General features: G+C 34.4%; 1 protein-coding gene across 5 annotated transcripts in view; it reads right to left on the reverse strand.

The window, feature by feature from the left end:
- Positions 1–15122, reverse strand: part of ZFYVE9 (zinc finger FYVE-type containing 9) — a 191783-nt gene that overhangs the window by 45588 nt on the left and 131073 nt on the right. For all 5 annotated transcript variants that reach the window (XR_011503394.1, XM_070509926.1, XM_070509924.1 and 2 more), the window contains 3 exons: positions 12005–12125; positions 8751–8873; positions 6781–6936 (listed from right to left, as the gene is read on the reverse strand). Coding sequence is in view for 4 of the 5 variants with exons in the window: in XM_070509926.1 (XP_070366027.1) it covers positions 6781–6936; positions 8751–8873; positions 12005–12125 (400 nt within the window). In the remaining variant the exon portion in view is untranslated. The remainder of the gene's footprint in view (positions 1–6780; positions 6937–8750; positions 8874–12004; positions 12126–15122) is intronic.

Here is a 15122-nt window from a genome sequence, read left to right on the forward strand (position 1 = left end):
CATCACTATGCTATTATGCTACACAAATATGCTCTCAATTCACAAAGATTAGATTTGGGATACCCAAAGTTTGGTTGAGAGAAGATAAACACGTGTGCAAACATAGAATTGCAAATGACTGAAAGGGAACAACAGTAGTTTTCAAATTTAAAAATGATTTAACTTGCAAAGTCAATAATATTTATTTTCAGTGTTTATAATTATAATTGTCTTCTTGCTTTGTTCTGAACTTAAATCTAAAAGCTGAAAATCAATAAAAGTGTAAACTTTATTATGCCCATGTAAATATGAATTCACATTAATATTTATCTTGAATTAATAATTTTCTTGGAGAGATAAATATTAAATTGGAAGAATTCACTGAAGAACGTAACCTAGGATCCAGCACAGAAAGGCAAAGAGAAAAATTATACAAAAGAGCAATTAAGAGATATCAAAGATTGATTTCACAGGCTCCAACATCAAAAAGGAGTTCAAAAGAAGACAATGTTGGGAATGAAAGAGAAGTAATATTCAAAGAGATAATAGCCAAGAATTTTCCAAATTTTTAAAGAAAGAAATGTGTTTTCAGATCGAAAGTACACTTTGATACTCAGCACTAAAAATTGAAATCCACATATACATACACATATAGACCAATGGAACAGAATAGAGTCCAGAAACAGACCCATACATATAAGGTAAACTAAATTCAAAAGCAGTGCCAAGGTAATTCAATGGCGAAAGAATAGTCTTTTTAACAAATAGTGCTGTTAACAACTGGATATCCATAAGTGAAAAAAAAAAAAAAAGAAAAGAAAGAACTTCAAGACTTACCTCACTCTCTGTACAAAAATTAACTCAAAATGGACCATAGATCTATATATAAGAACTATAACTATAAAACTTCTACAAAAAAAATATAGAAGAAAATTTTTGTGACTTTGGATTAAGGGAAGGATTTCTTAGGAAACTAAAGTATAAACTATAAAAGAAAAACTGATAAACCGGACTTCATCAAAATAAGAAAATGAAAAGACAAGCCATGGACTAGAATATAATATTTACAAAACACACTATCTGATAAAGGACTTGTACCCCAAATTCATAAAGTACTAAAAACTCATTAAGAAAACAACTCAATTTTTAAATGGGCAAAAGAAGGGCTACAGAAGGCAAATAAGCACATGAAAAGATGCTCAGTATTGTTAGTCATTAGGGAAACGCAAACTGAAACCACAATGAGATACCACTATGCACTCATTAGAAAAACAAAAAGTAAAACAAAAAAAAGGCAATACCAGGTGCTGGCAAAGATCCAGAAAAATTGGAACTTTTCATACGTTGCAGGTGAATGGATAAACAAATTGTGGTACATACATGTACTTTTGTGTATAGCAAATTTTTTTTTAAAGATAATTAAGAGTTCAGAAGAAGAGATTACTTCTACCTGGGAAAGACTTCGTGGAAAAAGTGGTCTTTGACCGAGACTTAAGAGAAGTTGTAAGATTCAGATAGCTGGAACACTGAAAAATAGCACAGGGGGTGGGGCTCATGAGTAACGAAGTAGGAAATCATCAGAATATATAAAGAACCAAGAAATGTTTAGTTTGGCTACAATGGAAGTACAGGGAGACTACCTTCCAGTATGTATGCGGATCAGATTATGCAGATGCTGAATGTCAGAGTACGCAGTTTATTCTAAAGACAATAAGGAGCCAACAAAGGTTTTTGGTAAGAAAAAAACAATCAGAGATTAACTCTGGAAAAAATAATCTGGAAGATACAATTCTCATCTCATTCAAACACATGTTCTGAATGTTTGTTTGCAAATAAGTACAAAACGTGGAGGAAGAGAGAGGAGATAGGAAGAAATAATACACAATTTAGAATACTCCCATTGCACTACAATAACCAGAAGGCACCGTGGAACTCTCAAAATGTCACTTCTCACAAAATACAATTTTCCCCCTCACTGTGGAAAGCATAACTAAGAGTGACAAAAATAATTTTTATATCCTAAATAAGCACATATACACACACATATTATTAAATACACATAAACTCGTAGGAAACTATAAAGAAAGTTCATTCAAGGGCTTCTAAGGCTTTTTCAGTGATTTATGGCAGAGTGACCACTAAGCAAGTGATAGAGTATTCAGAGCTTTCACATTCAGGGGAAATTTAAGATACAATTTGTCAATTCTACACAGTGTGCCACACAGACGGAAAAAATAATGAACTAAAATTGTTTTAGAACACTTAAAATATGTTCCACTTATTAAAAAAATCATAGTGAAATAATATATCAAGCTACTACCTTGATTATCTAAAAACAGGATTCTTAACAAAACAGGCATAGCACATGATACTATGCTTATCTGTTTTTTAAAGACTGCTTTACTGGGGGTCAGCCCTGTAACCTAGTGGTTAGGTTCAGTGTGCTCCACTTTGGCAGCCTCAGCTTGGTTCCCAGGCACAGACCTACACCACTTGTTGGCAGCCATGCTGTGGCGGCGATCCAGGTACAAAATAGAGGAAGAATGGCACAGATGTTAGTTCAGGGCAAATCTTCCTCAAGCAAAAAGAGGAAGGTTGGCAACAGATGTTAGCTCAGGGTGAATCTTCCTTGGCAAAAACAAACAAACTGCTGTACTATTAATACACATACAGAGGCTACTGACATAATATAAAGAATACTGGTCTGGCTGCTTTGATTCTAATTCTGCCACCAACAAGTTCTGTGATTTAGGCAAGCTGTTAATACCTCTAGGTCTCATTTTCCTCATCTAAAAAATGAGGAGTTTGGGGCCAGCCCTGGTGGCCTAGTGCTGAAGTTTGGCGCATTCCACTTCAGCAGCCTGGGTTCAGTTCCCGAGCATGGGCCTATACCACTCATCTGTCGGTGGCCATGCTGTGGCAGTGGCTCACATAAAAAGGGGAAGATTGGCAACAGATGTTGGCTCAAGGCAAATCTTCCTCAGCAAAAAAATAAAAATAAAAAATGAAGAGTTTGTACTAAATGATCTAAGATATCTTCTATTCCCAATATTTTATGAGCTGTAAAATTATTCCGTTTCAAGGAAAGACTCTTATAGCTCACTCGCTTATGCTTTTGAAATGTTCTTTACTTAGATATACATGCACATGACTCTCATCCTATATTATAGATAATATTTAAGAGAATTTAGATGTATTATGGTCCAAACTTAGATTATCACCAGTTCCAAGTAATTTCTGTTGTAGAATTTTTCCATTTTTAATTTGATAGTTCAAAATGAACTGTGCTGATATAGAAGGATACTTTTTAAAAATGAATAACCATTTATGGTAAACATATATTTTAATGACTAATGTAATCATTCACATCCTTTGCTTGTTGGTATTTCTCAGAGTTCCACTCAAAGCTCTAGTCTTTTCACATCAGCCTATGCTATTCACAACCACAGTTTCAACTATCACATGAATGCTAGGTCTCCCAAATCTGCATTTCAGCTCAGATCTACCTCCTGAGGCCCATATCCATATATTCCTCTTCCATTTACATATCACCATCTGTTGTCATTATTTCAAATTTAATACACTGAACAAAGAACACATCACCCACTCCCCTGCCAAATCTGCTCCTCTTCTCTTCACTATCTCGGTGAACAAGAACAAAGTCTACTCAGGTGCCCAAGCCAGAAATCCAAAGCCAGCTTTGACTTGTCCTCTCTCACCCCTCACATCCTTAGTTAGCAAACCCAACTGAACTGAAGCATCACTATCTTCCATACCTCTTCAACACTCTTTATTCCCACTGCCATTACTTAAATCCTGATAATTTCTTAATTTCTTCCTGGATCCCTACAGTAGCTTTTTAAAAAATCAATTTTAAAATAACAAGTGTTGGCGAGGATATGGAGAAAACGGAACCCTTGTGCACTGCTGGTGTGAATGTAAATTGGCGCAGCCACTACAGAAAACAGTAGGAGTTTTCTCAAAAAATTAAAAATAGAACTACCATATGATCCTGCAAGTCTACTTCTGGGTATTTATGCGAAAGAAACAAAAATACTAACTTGAAAAGATTTCTACACCCCCATGTTCACTGCAGCATTATTTTCAATAGTCAAGACATGGAAACAACCTTAGTGGTCATTAATAGATGAATGGAAGAAGAAAATGTGGCACATATATACAGTGGAATATTATTCAGCCATAAAAAAGAAGGAATTCCCGCCATTTGTGACAACATGAATGGACCTTGAGGGCATTATGCTAAGTGAAATAAATCAGACAGAGAAAGAGAAATACTGTATGATCTCACTTATATGTAGAATCTGAAAATACTGAACTCATAGAAATAAAGATCAGATTGGGGGTTGCCAGAGGCTGGGGGTAGGGAGCGGTTGAAATGGGAGAAGGTAGTCAAAAACAAACTTCCAATTATCAGATAAATAAGTACTGAGGATGTAATGTACAGCATGGTGACTACAGTTAACAATACTATATTGTATATTTGAACGCTGCTAAGAGAGTAGATCTTAAAAGTTCTCACCATAAGAAAAAAAAATTTGTAACTGCGTGGTGATGGTTTCACAATATATACGTATACATAAATCATGTTGTATACCTGAAACTAAAATGTTATATATCAATATCTCAATAAAAAATTTAAGTCAACTTACAATTTATATATAACAGATTATATATAATTTGAGGTATTATGCATAAATTGAGGTATAATTTACATACAATAAAACCCACAGATTTTAGGTGTATATTTCAAAGGGTTTTGAGAAAGGTAAACACTCATGTACCCCCTATCCCAATCAAGATATAGGACATTTACATCATCCCAGAAAGTTCCCAGAGCCCCTCTGTACTCAAGTCCAGCACCTGCACCCCTCCCTCACCCCAGGTAACCATCAGTCTAATTTCTGTCATTACAGACTTCACTTTGCCTGTTCCAGAGTCATATAAACGGAATCAGGCAATATGTACTTTTTTGTGTCTGGCTTCTTTTGCTCAGCATAATGTCTGTGAGATTCATCCGTGCTGTTGTGTGTATCAGCAATTTGTTTATTCTTATTGTTGAGCAGTATTCTAGTGCTTATTCACTGTGACGTTTGCTCGTTTAGCCACTGCAACTGCTTTTTAACTGGTCTAGCTGCCACCAACACAGACTTTGATCCATTTTCATACTGCTTCTGGAGTCATCTTTCTAAAACGCAAATCTGATTATGTCATTCGTTTCTTTCAGTGACTCCTAAGTGCCTACAGAAGAAAGGATAAGCTCCTAATTAAGACATTCACAAACCTTCCATGCCTTAGTCCATGATGCCCTCTCAAAACAGACATGAACATAGTTACTTCGACCCCCAATGCCATTTCTCTGTTTAGAGTTTTTACACATGAATACATTGAAATTGAGGAGAAAAGTGAATGTTTGTCATTTCTGGAACTAAGTTTAGATCCAGGGTATTATATCACCTGAAGGCCCTAGATGACTTCAAATTAACCCCATACATTTAGAAACTGACACAGTAAATACTAAAGTGTATTTCACAGGTATCATGTGTTCAGTTGCAATGTATCACCTTGTCCTCATGTAATACTACACCTAATTATCATAGAGACTAATTAAGACATAAAAGCATAATCTTTTATGCATAAGCTACAATCACACTAAAGATGAAATTCTATATCCTGCTTTTGTACTTATTTCAAGAGCACTGTTACATTCTATTCATAAATGTTACTTCTAATGGCTAAAAAGTTCTTTAAAAGACGCATGCATCTAATAAGTGTAACAAAGTTAAACTTTCCACCTATAGCTGGGCATTTAGGTTGTCTTTTAATTTTTGTGCTAAATTTAAGTAATGCCACAATAAACACTTTCATGAACAAAGCATACTTCACATTTTACATAATTTCTTTGGCATAGAATCCCACAAGGGAAATTACTGCATTCACAAAGTATGAACAATTTATGGTTTTAATATATTTATAAAATATTATCAAATAATACATGAAAATAGTTTTAATACCCTGGCCACTCTCACCTCCCCTAAGCCTTGTTTCTCAGAGACAATCTTTTTGATTATTCATTTGTTTTAGTTTCGATCATTGTAATACTCTTTCTCTGTTTATCAACCATAGATATTATTTTTTACTTCCTTTTATGATAAATTAGAATTTAGCTCAATTACACCACTTTTTACCTCCTCTGTTAAATTATGGGGAAGTTAACTTTGTAATGTCAAATAATACACAAACATATTTCTTTCTCTCTCAACTTTTAATAGCATGTCTGGATAGTAGTAGCCTTGGTCTTCTCTAACTTCTAATAGCTATGCACTTACTTTTACATTGTTACAATTAATAACATTTACAATTTACTTTGAAACCATAAAAACGTTGTCCATGCTAGTCATTTTTGAAACTTGAAAATTAAGAATATTTACATTATGATTATATAAATATTGTTAACTGAAGAAACAAGTATTAAGTTATGATTATGCTTCCTTCTACCAGGGACCAATATCATGACCACTAAGCCACTCAAAGGAAAATATTCATACATCAAGGCCAATGGATTCTCTTACAACTCTGATTCCAGCCTTTGTAAAATAATCACCACCACACCAGGTGAAGTCCTAAAATTTAGAATTTCCTCAAACCATGGCAAGTTTTAACTTGCCACTAATACCAAAGTTCAATGCCAGGCTTCTAAATTTAAGACTATTATTTCGCATCTGAGTCCAAAAACTTTTATCATCTATAAAGGGTGCGGTCTAAGCCACACAGCATTCCTACCTGCCAGAGCATCCCGATAAAGCTGCACAAAATGATTAAAGATATCCTTTGGCAAACACTTTTCATCTGGCAGACACTGTAGAAGAATGACTATCTCAGACTGACCCACCGCATGCATTCCCTTGGTTGTGAAACACCAGCACTTCCTGTTCACATCTAAAGATGGAATAAAAATAGAAAAATAAAGACATTCCTCTCAATCTTTACCCTTAAAAAAAGGCACAGAAATCTATGTTACAATACAACAAAGAATAAAATAGATCATACTGAGTCTGAATAATTCAACTGTGAACTGCCACTGCATTGAGCCAAAGAACTATTGTAGAAAATAAAACATACCAATGCCTCTGATTCTAAGGAAACACTTAGAAAAACAATTGGAAGGGAAGTAAAAGAAGTAATAGTGAAAGAAAATTAAAACTTTTAACTCTATTATTAAAAGGAGTAATTATTAAAAGAAACAACATTTCCTTAAAGTAAAACTAAACTATGTATCCTAGGCTATAACGATTAAGATGTATTCTCCCAGCTTTATTTTAAAAAAAAAATCACTTTACCAAGGGAAATAATTACTTATGTAAGACTAGAAAAAACAATACAAGCCAATATTATACCTTTGGATTCAGGTTGTGGCCTGAAGAATATATTTTTGTACGTACACATTGAATTTAATCTGTGACTGAAAGATTCTAGCTATTTCAGTTACTACAGTCCTTTCTGAGAGAAAATTCTAGATAATCAGCAGCATAACTTTACTTGGTTTCACGCTGTAACAAGTGGTGAAAAAGATGGCTTATCTGGACTAGTCATTTCTACTTATTTACTTTAAGGCAATGTAGAGTCCCAATCGCACAAGCCATATGTAGTTAAAAATAATGTTCAATCTTTGGCACTTTTATCATTTGTACTCCAATACAATGGGATCCCCAAAGGAGTCAAAAAGGACTCAATTAAAATTATGGATACTAAGATGTAAATCAAAATTAATAAAAGAACCCTTTTTTCATTTTGGGGATTGTTACTATACACCTAAACAGGAGGTGCTCAATTTAACTGTATTAAGATGGTGTACACTTCAGGAATTCTAGGTTACCTGTTTTCTAAGTATGACTTATGAACTAGATATGGTAAATTGAAATTTCAAGCAAATTATTTTAAAATCTGATCCTAGAAGGAAAGGTGGCAAGCATTAACAACTGGCCAAATATACACAGGCGTGATTAGCAAGTAAACCAGAAACCTGCATTTCATTTATGTAGAACCTCTAAGGAAGTAAGGAAGTAGTATAAGGTCAAGTGAAAACAAGTACATAGTGGGAACCAGAAGACTGTTCCCCGGAGCTTCTGTCCTGTCTCTAAAACTCTGCTTATTAACACTCATCCAGAAAAAATGCATTCGCTATTTTCCAATACGTTTGGAATCAAGATTCTAAGTTAACTGTCCTCTCTCTTATTCTGATGCCCAAGACGCTAGCATCAAGAGTTGAGAAGTTCTTCTGAATCTTAACTGACGACGTATTGAAGTTTCTGTATGTTACTTTATTAACACTTCTCCCAAATATGGCTTTATACCATGATTAAGCTTTCTGAGATTTAAACCAGGCATGTAAATTGTTTGACCCTTCTGGATAATTTATCCACCTCCAGTCATTCTGGTGGTGAGTTGTGACTTAGCATACCCATCTCAGGAAGAACTTAACTTAGATCAGTTCAAGTTTTGTTTGGCTTTCCTCCATGGAGAATTCATCTATCTCACTCCTATGAGTAAAAGCAAGAGTTTCAGCTAGTCCCACAGTTGTCCTCTGGGATATATAATTTTATACAAACCAACTTCTTTAGTATCCAAGTTTTCAGTAAGATGTGGTTCTAAATAAAAATACTTGTGTATAATGAATTTGAAAGTTTTATTTACTATCTATGAGCCAGTAAAGTATCTCATTTTAATATCAAAAAACCAAATTTCTAACTTACAATTTACAATTTTAACCATTGACAACAAATTTGCATTTAAAACAAATACAAGTGGGTCAGGGCCACCATCCTCCAACTGCTGCATTACTGAAATCTGTGATGGTTTCTCTTCCACAGCATAGTCTGTAAGGGGAGAAAATAATGTAAGAGATTTGTTAAAAGGACAAATCAAGGAAAAAAATCTGATGAAGGAATGGGCTGATTATTCACAGGAAAGAGACAAGCATTTGATTTATAGAGAGGGTGAACATAGGTTTGTTTGTACCTGCTGTCTCAGTATCATGTTAATAGTGCCCCTTTCACTCTCCAAAGTAACCCAGTCCAGTTTGGATAAAATAGTTATCCTATGTACAGACTTCTCCACAAAATGGTTTGTGCCATAATCTAAAGACAGACCTTCTAGTTAACAAAAATTCTCCAATTATCCTAAAAAGAATTTCACATATTACATGTTCTAAGACCAACATTTAAATAATCTATGATATACAAGAAAGCGATAATATACCAGTTACCTCTGGAAATGTTATCTACGGGTTGAGGTAGAGGGGAATCCTACTTTTGACTCTAAACCCTTTTGTACAGTTTGAGATTTTTTAAAAATTACTTTAAGGGGCGGGCCCGGTGGCACAGTGGTTAAGTTTGTGCAATCCACTTTGGCGGCCTGGGGTTCGTCAGTTCAGATCCTGGGCACGGACCTACCCATTGCTTATCAAGCCATGCTGTGGCAGGCATCCCACATATAAAGTAGAGGAAGATGGGCACAGATGTTAGCTCAGGGCCAATCTTCCTCAGCAAAAAGGGAAGGATTGACAGCAGATGTTAGCTCAGGGCTAATCTTCCTCAAAACAAACAAACAAACAAACAAAAACAATTACTTTAAGAAATGCACCCAGAAAATAAACTAAAAGTATCATAAGTGACTGCTTTTATGAGACAATTCCTCTAAGTACAAGGGAAGAGTTCTGTACACACACATATCACCAAAATCATCAGTAAATCACACATTTCTGAACAGGGACAAGCTAATACTTGAGACTCTGAACAGAACCCTTCCCATTTAATCCCTGCAAGCACAGTATGTAAGATTCAGCCATCCCATTTCGAATGATGGTAGTCCTCTCAGTCAAAATCATGGGTATTAACCGCTGTCGAATCTAAAGCTATTGGAAAGAAACTGAAAACCTGACAGCTGAATGTTGTTTGGTTGGTCTTCTATAAACTGAATCATTAAGGAACAGCCAGGCAGAACAAAATAACATCATTTCCGACTGACCAATGGAAAACAAAAACTGTTTTTTTGGGGTGTAATGGGAAATGATGAAAATATTTATTGGACAGAGAAATACTAAGTGACTTTAGGAAAAAACGAAAAACTTTTTATGAAGTTCTTCCACTGGAACACAAAATTGCAAAATTCTGATGAAGAGATAGTAATATGGTTTAACTAAGCAAACATAGATAACTAGTTATTGTTTCTTGGTAGGAGAGGTTTTGACAATTAGATTTAATGGATGTGACATTTAATGAAAATGGAACCTGCAATCTTATTTTAACAATAGAGGAGGCCACTTTAATTTCTTATTAATCTAAGATTTATTAAAATAACAAAAAGTTGAAACCTAAGTAGCAATTTTACTAACAAAAGAATATTTTTAGGGAGTCCTGGTAAAGACACAAAGACATTACATAATCAAAAGCCTGCTTAACTTTATGTGAAAGATTATCATTGTGCTGTCTGGGATGCAGCTGGATTTCATGTATGATAGATTCAGCCAACGTTGCTGAGAGCCTGCTACCGGCCCAGCACCACGCTAGCAGCAGAAGACATAAACATGAACTAAGATTGAAGGAATGCATGGTCTAAGTGAGAGAATCAGACCTACACAACATCTGAACTACAATGAGAGAAGTATTAATGCAGTAACAATCTATAAGAATTTCTATTAGGACAAAGATAAGAAAGCAGAACACTAGTACTGAGGCAGCCTATGTAAGGATTCAGAGAAAATCCATTAGTCTGGATGTTGAAAGGTTGAGTTCTTCAAGGAGTCTAGAGTATAGAAGGGTATCCTAGGCAGAGAAAAGGAAGAAAAGGAAAATATTAATTACATGCCTACTTTGTTCCAGACTCCTTTCTTGCTATGTACCTTCAGGTATGAAATCTGATTTAATATTCACAATGACACTAAGTAGGTCTAGTCACCTACCTTTTAAAAAACAAAAAGACTAGAAAAAAGATTCAGAAAGGATAAATGACTTGCCCACTGGATCATACAGCTAGAATGGAATAGTACTGGTATTAAAACTCAGGTCTGTCCAGCACTCAAGTCCATTCTCTTCCCCCATAAGAAATTCCACAGCATAACAAAAAAGCATGGAAGTGTGAAAAGTGAATATTCATAAAACAGTAAATAACCTGTAGTACGTGTGTAAGGTACTGGGGTATTGGCTGGAAATAAAGTCAGAAAGGTAAGTTGAGATAAGATTATAAGGAACACCGTATGCTAAGTAATTTATACTAACGGTATTGGGACTCCATTGAATGTTTCTAAGCAAGTGTAATATATGAAAATACCTATATTTGAAAGATAATTGGCAACAACGTGTAAGGTAAAATAAAGGAGAGAAAGACTGAAGGCAAGGAGACCAGGTAAAAGGCTAGGATAAAACCGAGGAGAGATTATTGATAAACTATCTCCTAAAGATGTGCTGACTAGATGCTGATCTGGATACATCAGCAACAAACTTTCATATAAAGTTAAATATTCTTTTGATTGGATAGTAATTTTCCTTACCAGGACTCCCTAAAAATATTTTTTAACAGCAAAATCGCTATTTAAGTTCAGTGCTCTCCACTTATTATATGTACATTTCTGAATGTATATTATACTTCAAAACAAAAAGTTTATTAATGTACTGACATATCAAGTGGGCCAATCCTAGAACCATAAGTAACTCTTCAGAGTATCATGTGCTTTAAAATACAAAGGAAAAACTGCCAATGAAAATATACTGTATTGTAAACATATCACAATTAAAACTTCTATGTCCTTCCAATGAATGAAATGACATAATATAAAAACATAAACCTCTACTCTAAATCAATCAATAACAGCAACAATTGTTTTCACGGCACTGAAGAGTTGCTTTTTTGTTGGAGAAGGATGGTCATCACTCAAGTTCTATCTCCTCTTAATTAGAAGGCAACAACTGAGTATGTAATTATCCCTGTTTAAACACACACGTCCACATACCTCCTTTTACACCAGTGGAGATGAGAATGGGAGGAAGGCCATCTTCAGGAATAAGGTTCATTGCACTTCCAACAGGACTTCCAACCTGAGTTATATTCCCAGAGAACAGAGAAATATCCGTCTAGGAAAAGCAAATCAGTTAAGTGAACATCACAGAGAGTTCAAGACTTTGGCAGAATATAGTCAAGAATATAGGAATTTAAGTGAAAATTTGGAATTCATACTTTTTGAAAGATAGCACAAGATACTCATTAACCTGTGGTTTCCCAAAGGACTCGGCTTAACTATTAAAAATCTTTCTAATTCTACAGTTTCTCCTTCTGGCATCATCACACCATGATAGAGAGAAAAGGCCTTGCAGCGGGGTGAAAGCCTCCTTTACCTAGGTTTCTTTTGCCATATAAGAAAAATATTTTTAAAAACTGCACTGGCAACAGAAACAAAATTTCAATATTATCTAATAATTTCTGAACTTTTAATGCATTTGGGTCTACTTAAAATCTCATTTATATTGCTTTTGCAAATTAACATCAAGGATAGTGGTGATGGTTGTACAATAATGTGAATGTACTTAATGCCACTGGATTGTGCACTAAAAATGGCTAAAATGGTAAATTTTATGTCATATATATTTTACAATAAGAAGAAAAAAATTAACTTTGAGAAAGAAATCAAAATAGACAATTTTCCATTTATTATGCAATGAAATAAAATTTCAAATTCATTTTTCTTTGCATTAATATGCATATCACATTAGCTATACTTAATAAAGTATAATGTTGCAAAACACATTTTGGGCAGGGTTAAGTCCACTTAATTAACAATTTAATAGAATACGCTCAAAGATTAAAATGATGCTCTCTTCTCTACATTCTCCATAACTTAAGAAAAACAAGCTTTAAAAAAGTTAAAAGAAAAGCATTTAAAAACTGGTTTTTGATACATATAAGACTGTTCACAGCAGTCTTATTCATAACAGCCAAAGACTGGAAACAATCCAAATGTCCATTAACAGGAAAATAGATAAATTGTGGTAAATTCACATAATGGAATACTACTCAGCAATAAGAAATATTAATTTTTTGATGCACACAACATGGATAAATATTAGTTTGAGTTTAAGAAGCTAGGGACAAAACATTATATACTATATGTTTCCATTTATATGAAACACAAAAACAGACAAAATTAAGCCATGGCGATACAAGTCAGAATGATGGTTACCCTGGGGAAAGAAGCGCAGGTATTGACGGAAAAAGGGCAGGAGGGAGCCCTGCGGAGTAATGGAAATGCTCTGTATCTTCACCTAAGTGGTGGTTATATGGTTGCATGTGTGCGTGCGCCTGTGTTCACCAAGTTGTTTCCTAAAGATTAATGCTCTTCAAGTACTTTGCTATATATATTTTATTCTTGAATAAAGATTAAAACTATTTTTAAAAAATGCCCATGTCTTGCCATACTTTTGTCTATACTACCTATAAATTAAGACTATAAGCTTTTAGTAGGTATTTGCTAAAATTTTGCAATGTTCCCAGTAGCTCATCATATAAGAAGAAATTTGGAAAATTTTATTAGCAAACCATTATAAACTGATTCGAAGTTCCAGTATAGGAAATAAAGTAATCTATTCTTTCTAACTTGCTACTTAGTGACACATAAATCCACCTTATAATATCATGAGAAGTGGTCATTTGGCCTCTATTTAAACACCATCTGTGAAAATGAATTTATTTCATTTACTGGGCACTTATTAAGTGCCAGGCCATAAAGATGAAAAAAACATATTCCAGTCTGGCCTTAAAGAATTTGTTTTCCCTCATTTTACCAAATAAATATTAAAATAGTACGTGTGTAAGGTTCAACAATGTGAGAGCACAGAAATAAAATAACTAACTTGGTTTAGTTTCTCCTAACTGAGCTGAACCTTGTTTCCCTATAATATGCATTCACTAGAGCTTTCTCATTCATTCGAAAATATCTGTTTTGGGGCCGGCCCAGTGGCATAGCAGTTAAGTTTGCTTGTTCTGCTTCAGCGGCCTGGGTTTCGCAGGTTCGGATCCTGGGCGTGGACCTACACACCGCTTATTAAGCCATACTGTGGCAGAATCCCACATATAAAGTGGAGGAAGATGGGCACAGATGTTAGCTCAGGGCCAATCTTCCTCAGCAAAAAGAGGAGGATTGGTGGCACATGTTAGCTCAGGGCTAATCTTTCTCAAAAAATAAATTATGTTTTAAGAACCTATCATACAATCTAAGAAATGTAAAAGACATGTAAGAGAAACAAAAAATCATCACTGTATAAATACCATAATTATAACTGATTCAGGCAAGAATTGTCAAAGGGCAGGAAAATTATTGACTGAAAGACTGTTGAGAAACAGGACACTCACAGCCTCAAAGTATCACCCCTCATCTTACTTATTAATTGCAAAGAGGAAAAGCCACTTTTGAAGTGGAGAAATACAGGAGACATCAACCTAACCAATTATCAAACTGATATTGCTTGATGTGTTCCACTAAGAAATGACCATCACTTATGTAGTATTATTATTCTTGCCCAAATCTAATCACGAGGAAAAAATCAGACAAATACAAATTAAGGATATTATGTAAAACATGACGAATATGCATCAAAATATTAATGAAATGAAAGACCAAAAAAATGAAAAGTGAGAGAACGGTTCCAAATTAAAGAAATCCAAAGAAACATGATAACTCAATATAATTGTAACCCTGATGGGATCCTGATTTTAAAAAATATATTTTATTTAATAAAAAAATGTACATATATGCACATATGTGTACAAAAAAGCTATAAAGAACATTATTGGGACAATTGGGGAAACCTGAAAATAGACTATATATTAGATAATAGAATTATACGTTAAATTTCTTTCTCATTTGATAACTGTACTGTGCTTGGGTAAGAAAATGATTTGTTCTTAGGAGATACAAGCTCGAGTATTAAGTGATAAAGTGCAACTAATCCTCAAATGGTTCATTAAAAAAAAAAAGCATGTCTGTGAATGTGCACATGTGTTTAGGGGTAAAGCAAACGTGGCAAACACTAATGCCTGGTGAATATAGGTGAAGAGTATGTGGGTGTTCACTGGAC

This window comes from Equus asinus, chromosome 5, assembly GCF_041296235.1.
Source record: "Equus asinus isolate D_3611 breed Donkey chromosome 5, EquAss-T2T_v2, whole genome shotgun sequence".
NCBI lineage: Eukaryota > Metazoa > Chordata > Mammalia > Perissodactyla > Equidae > Equus > Equus asinus.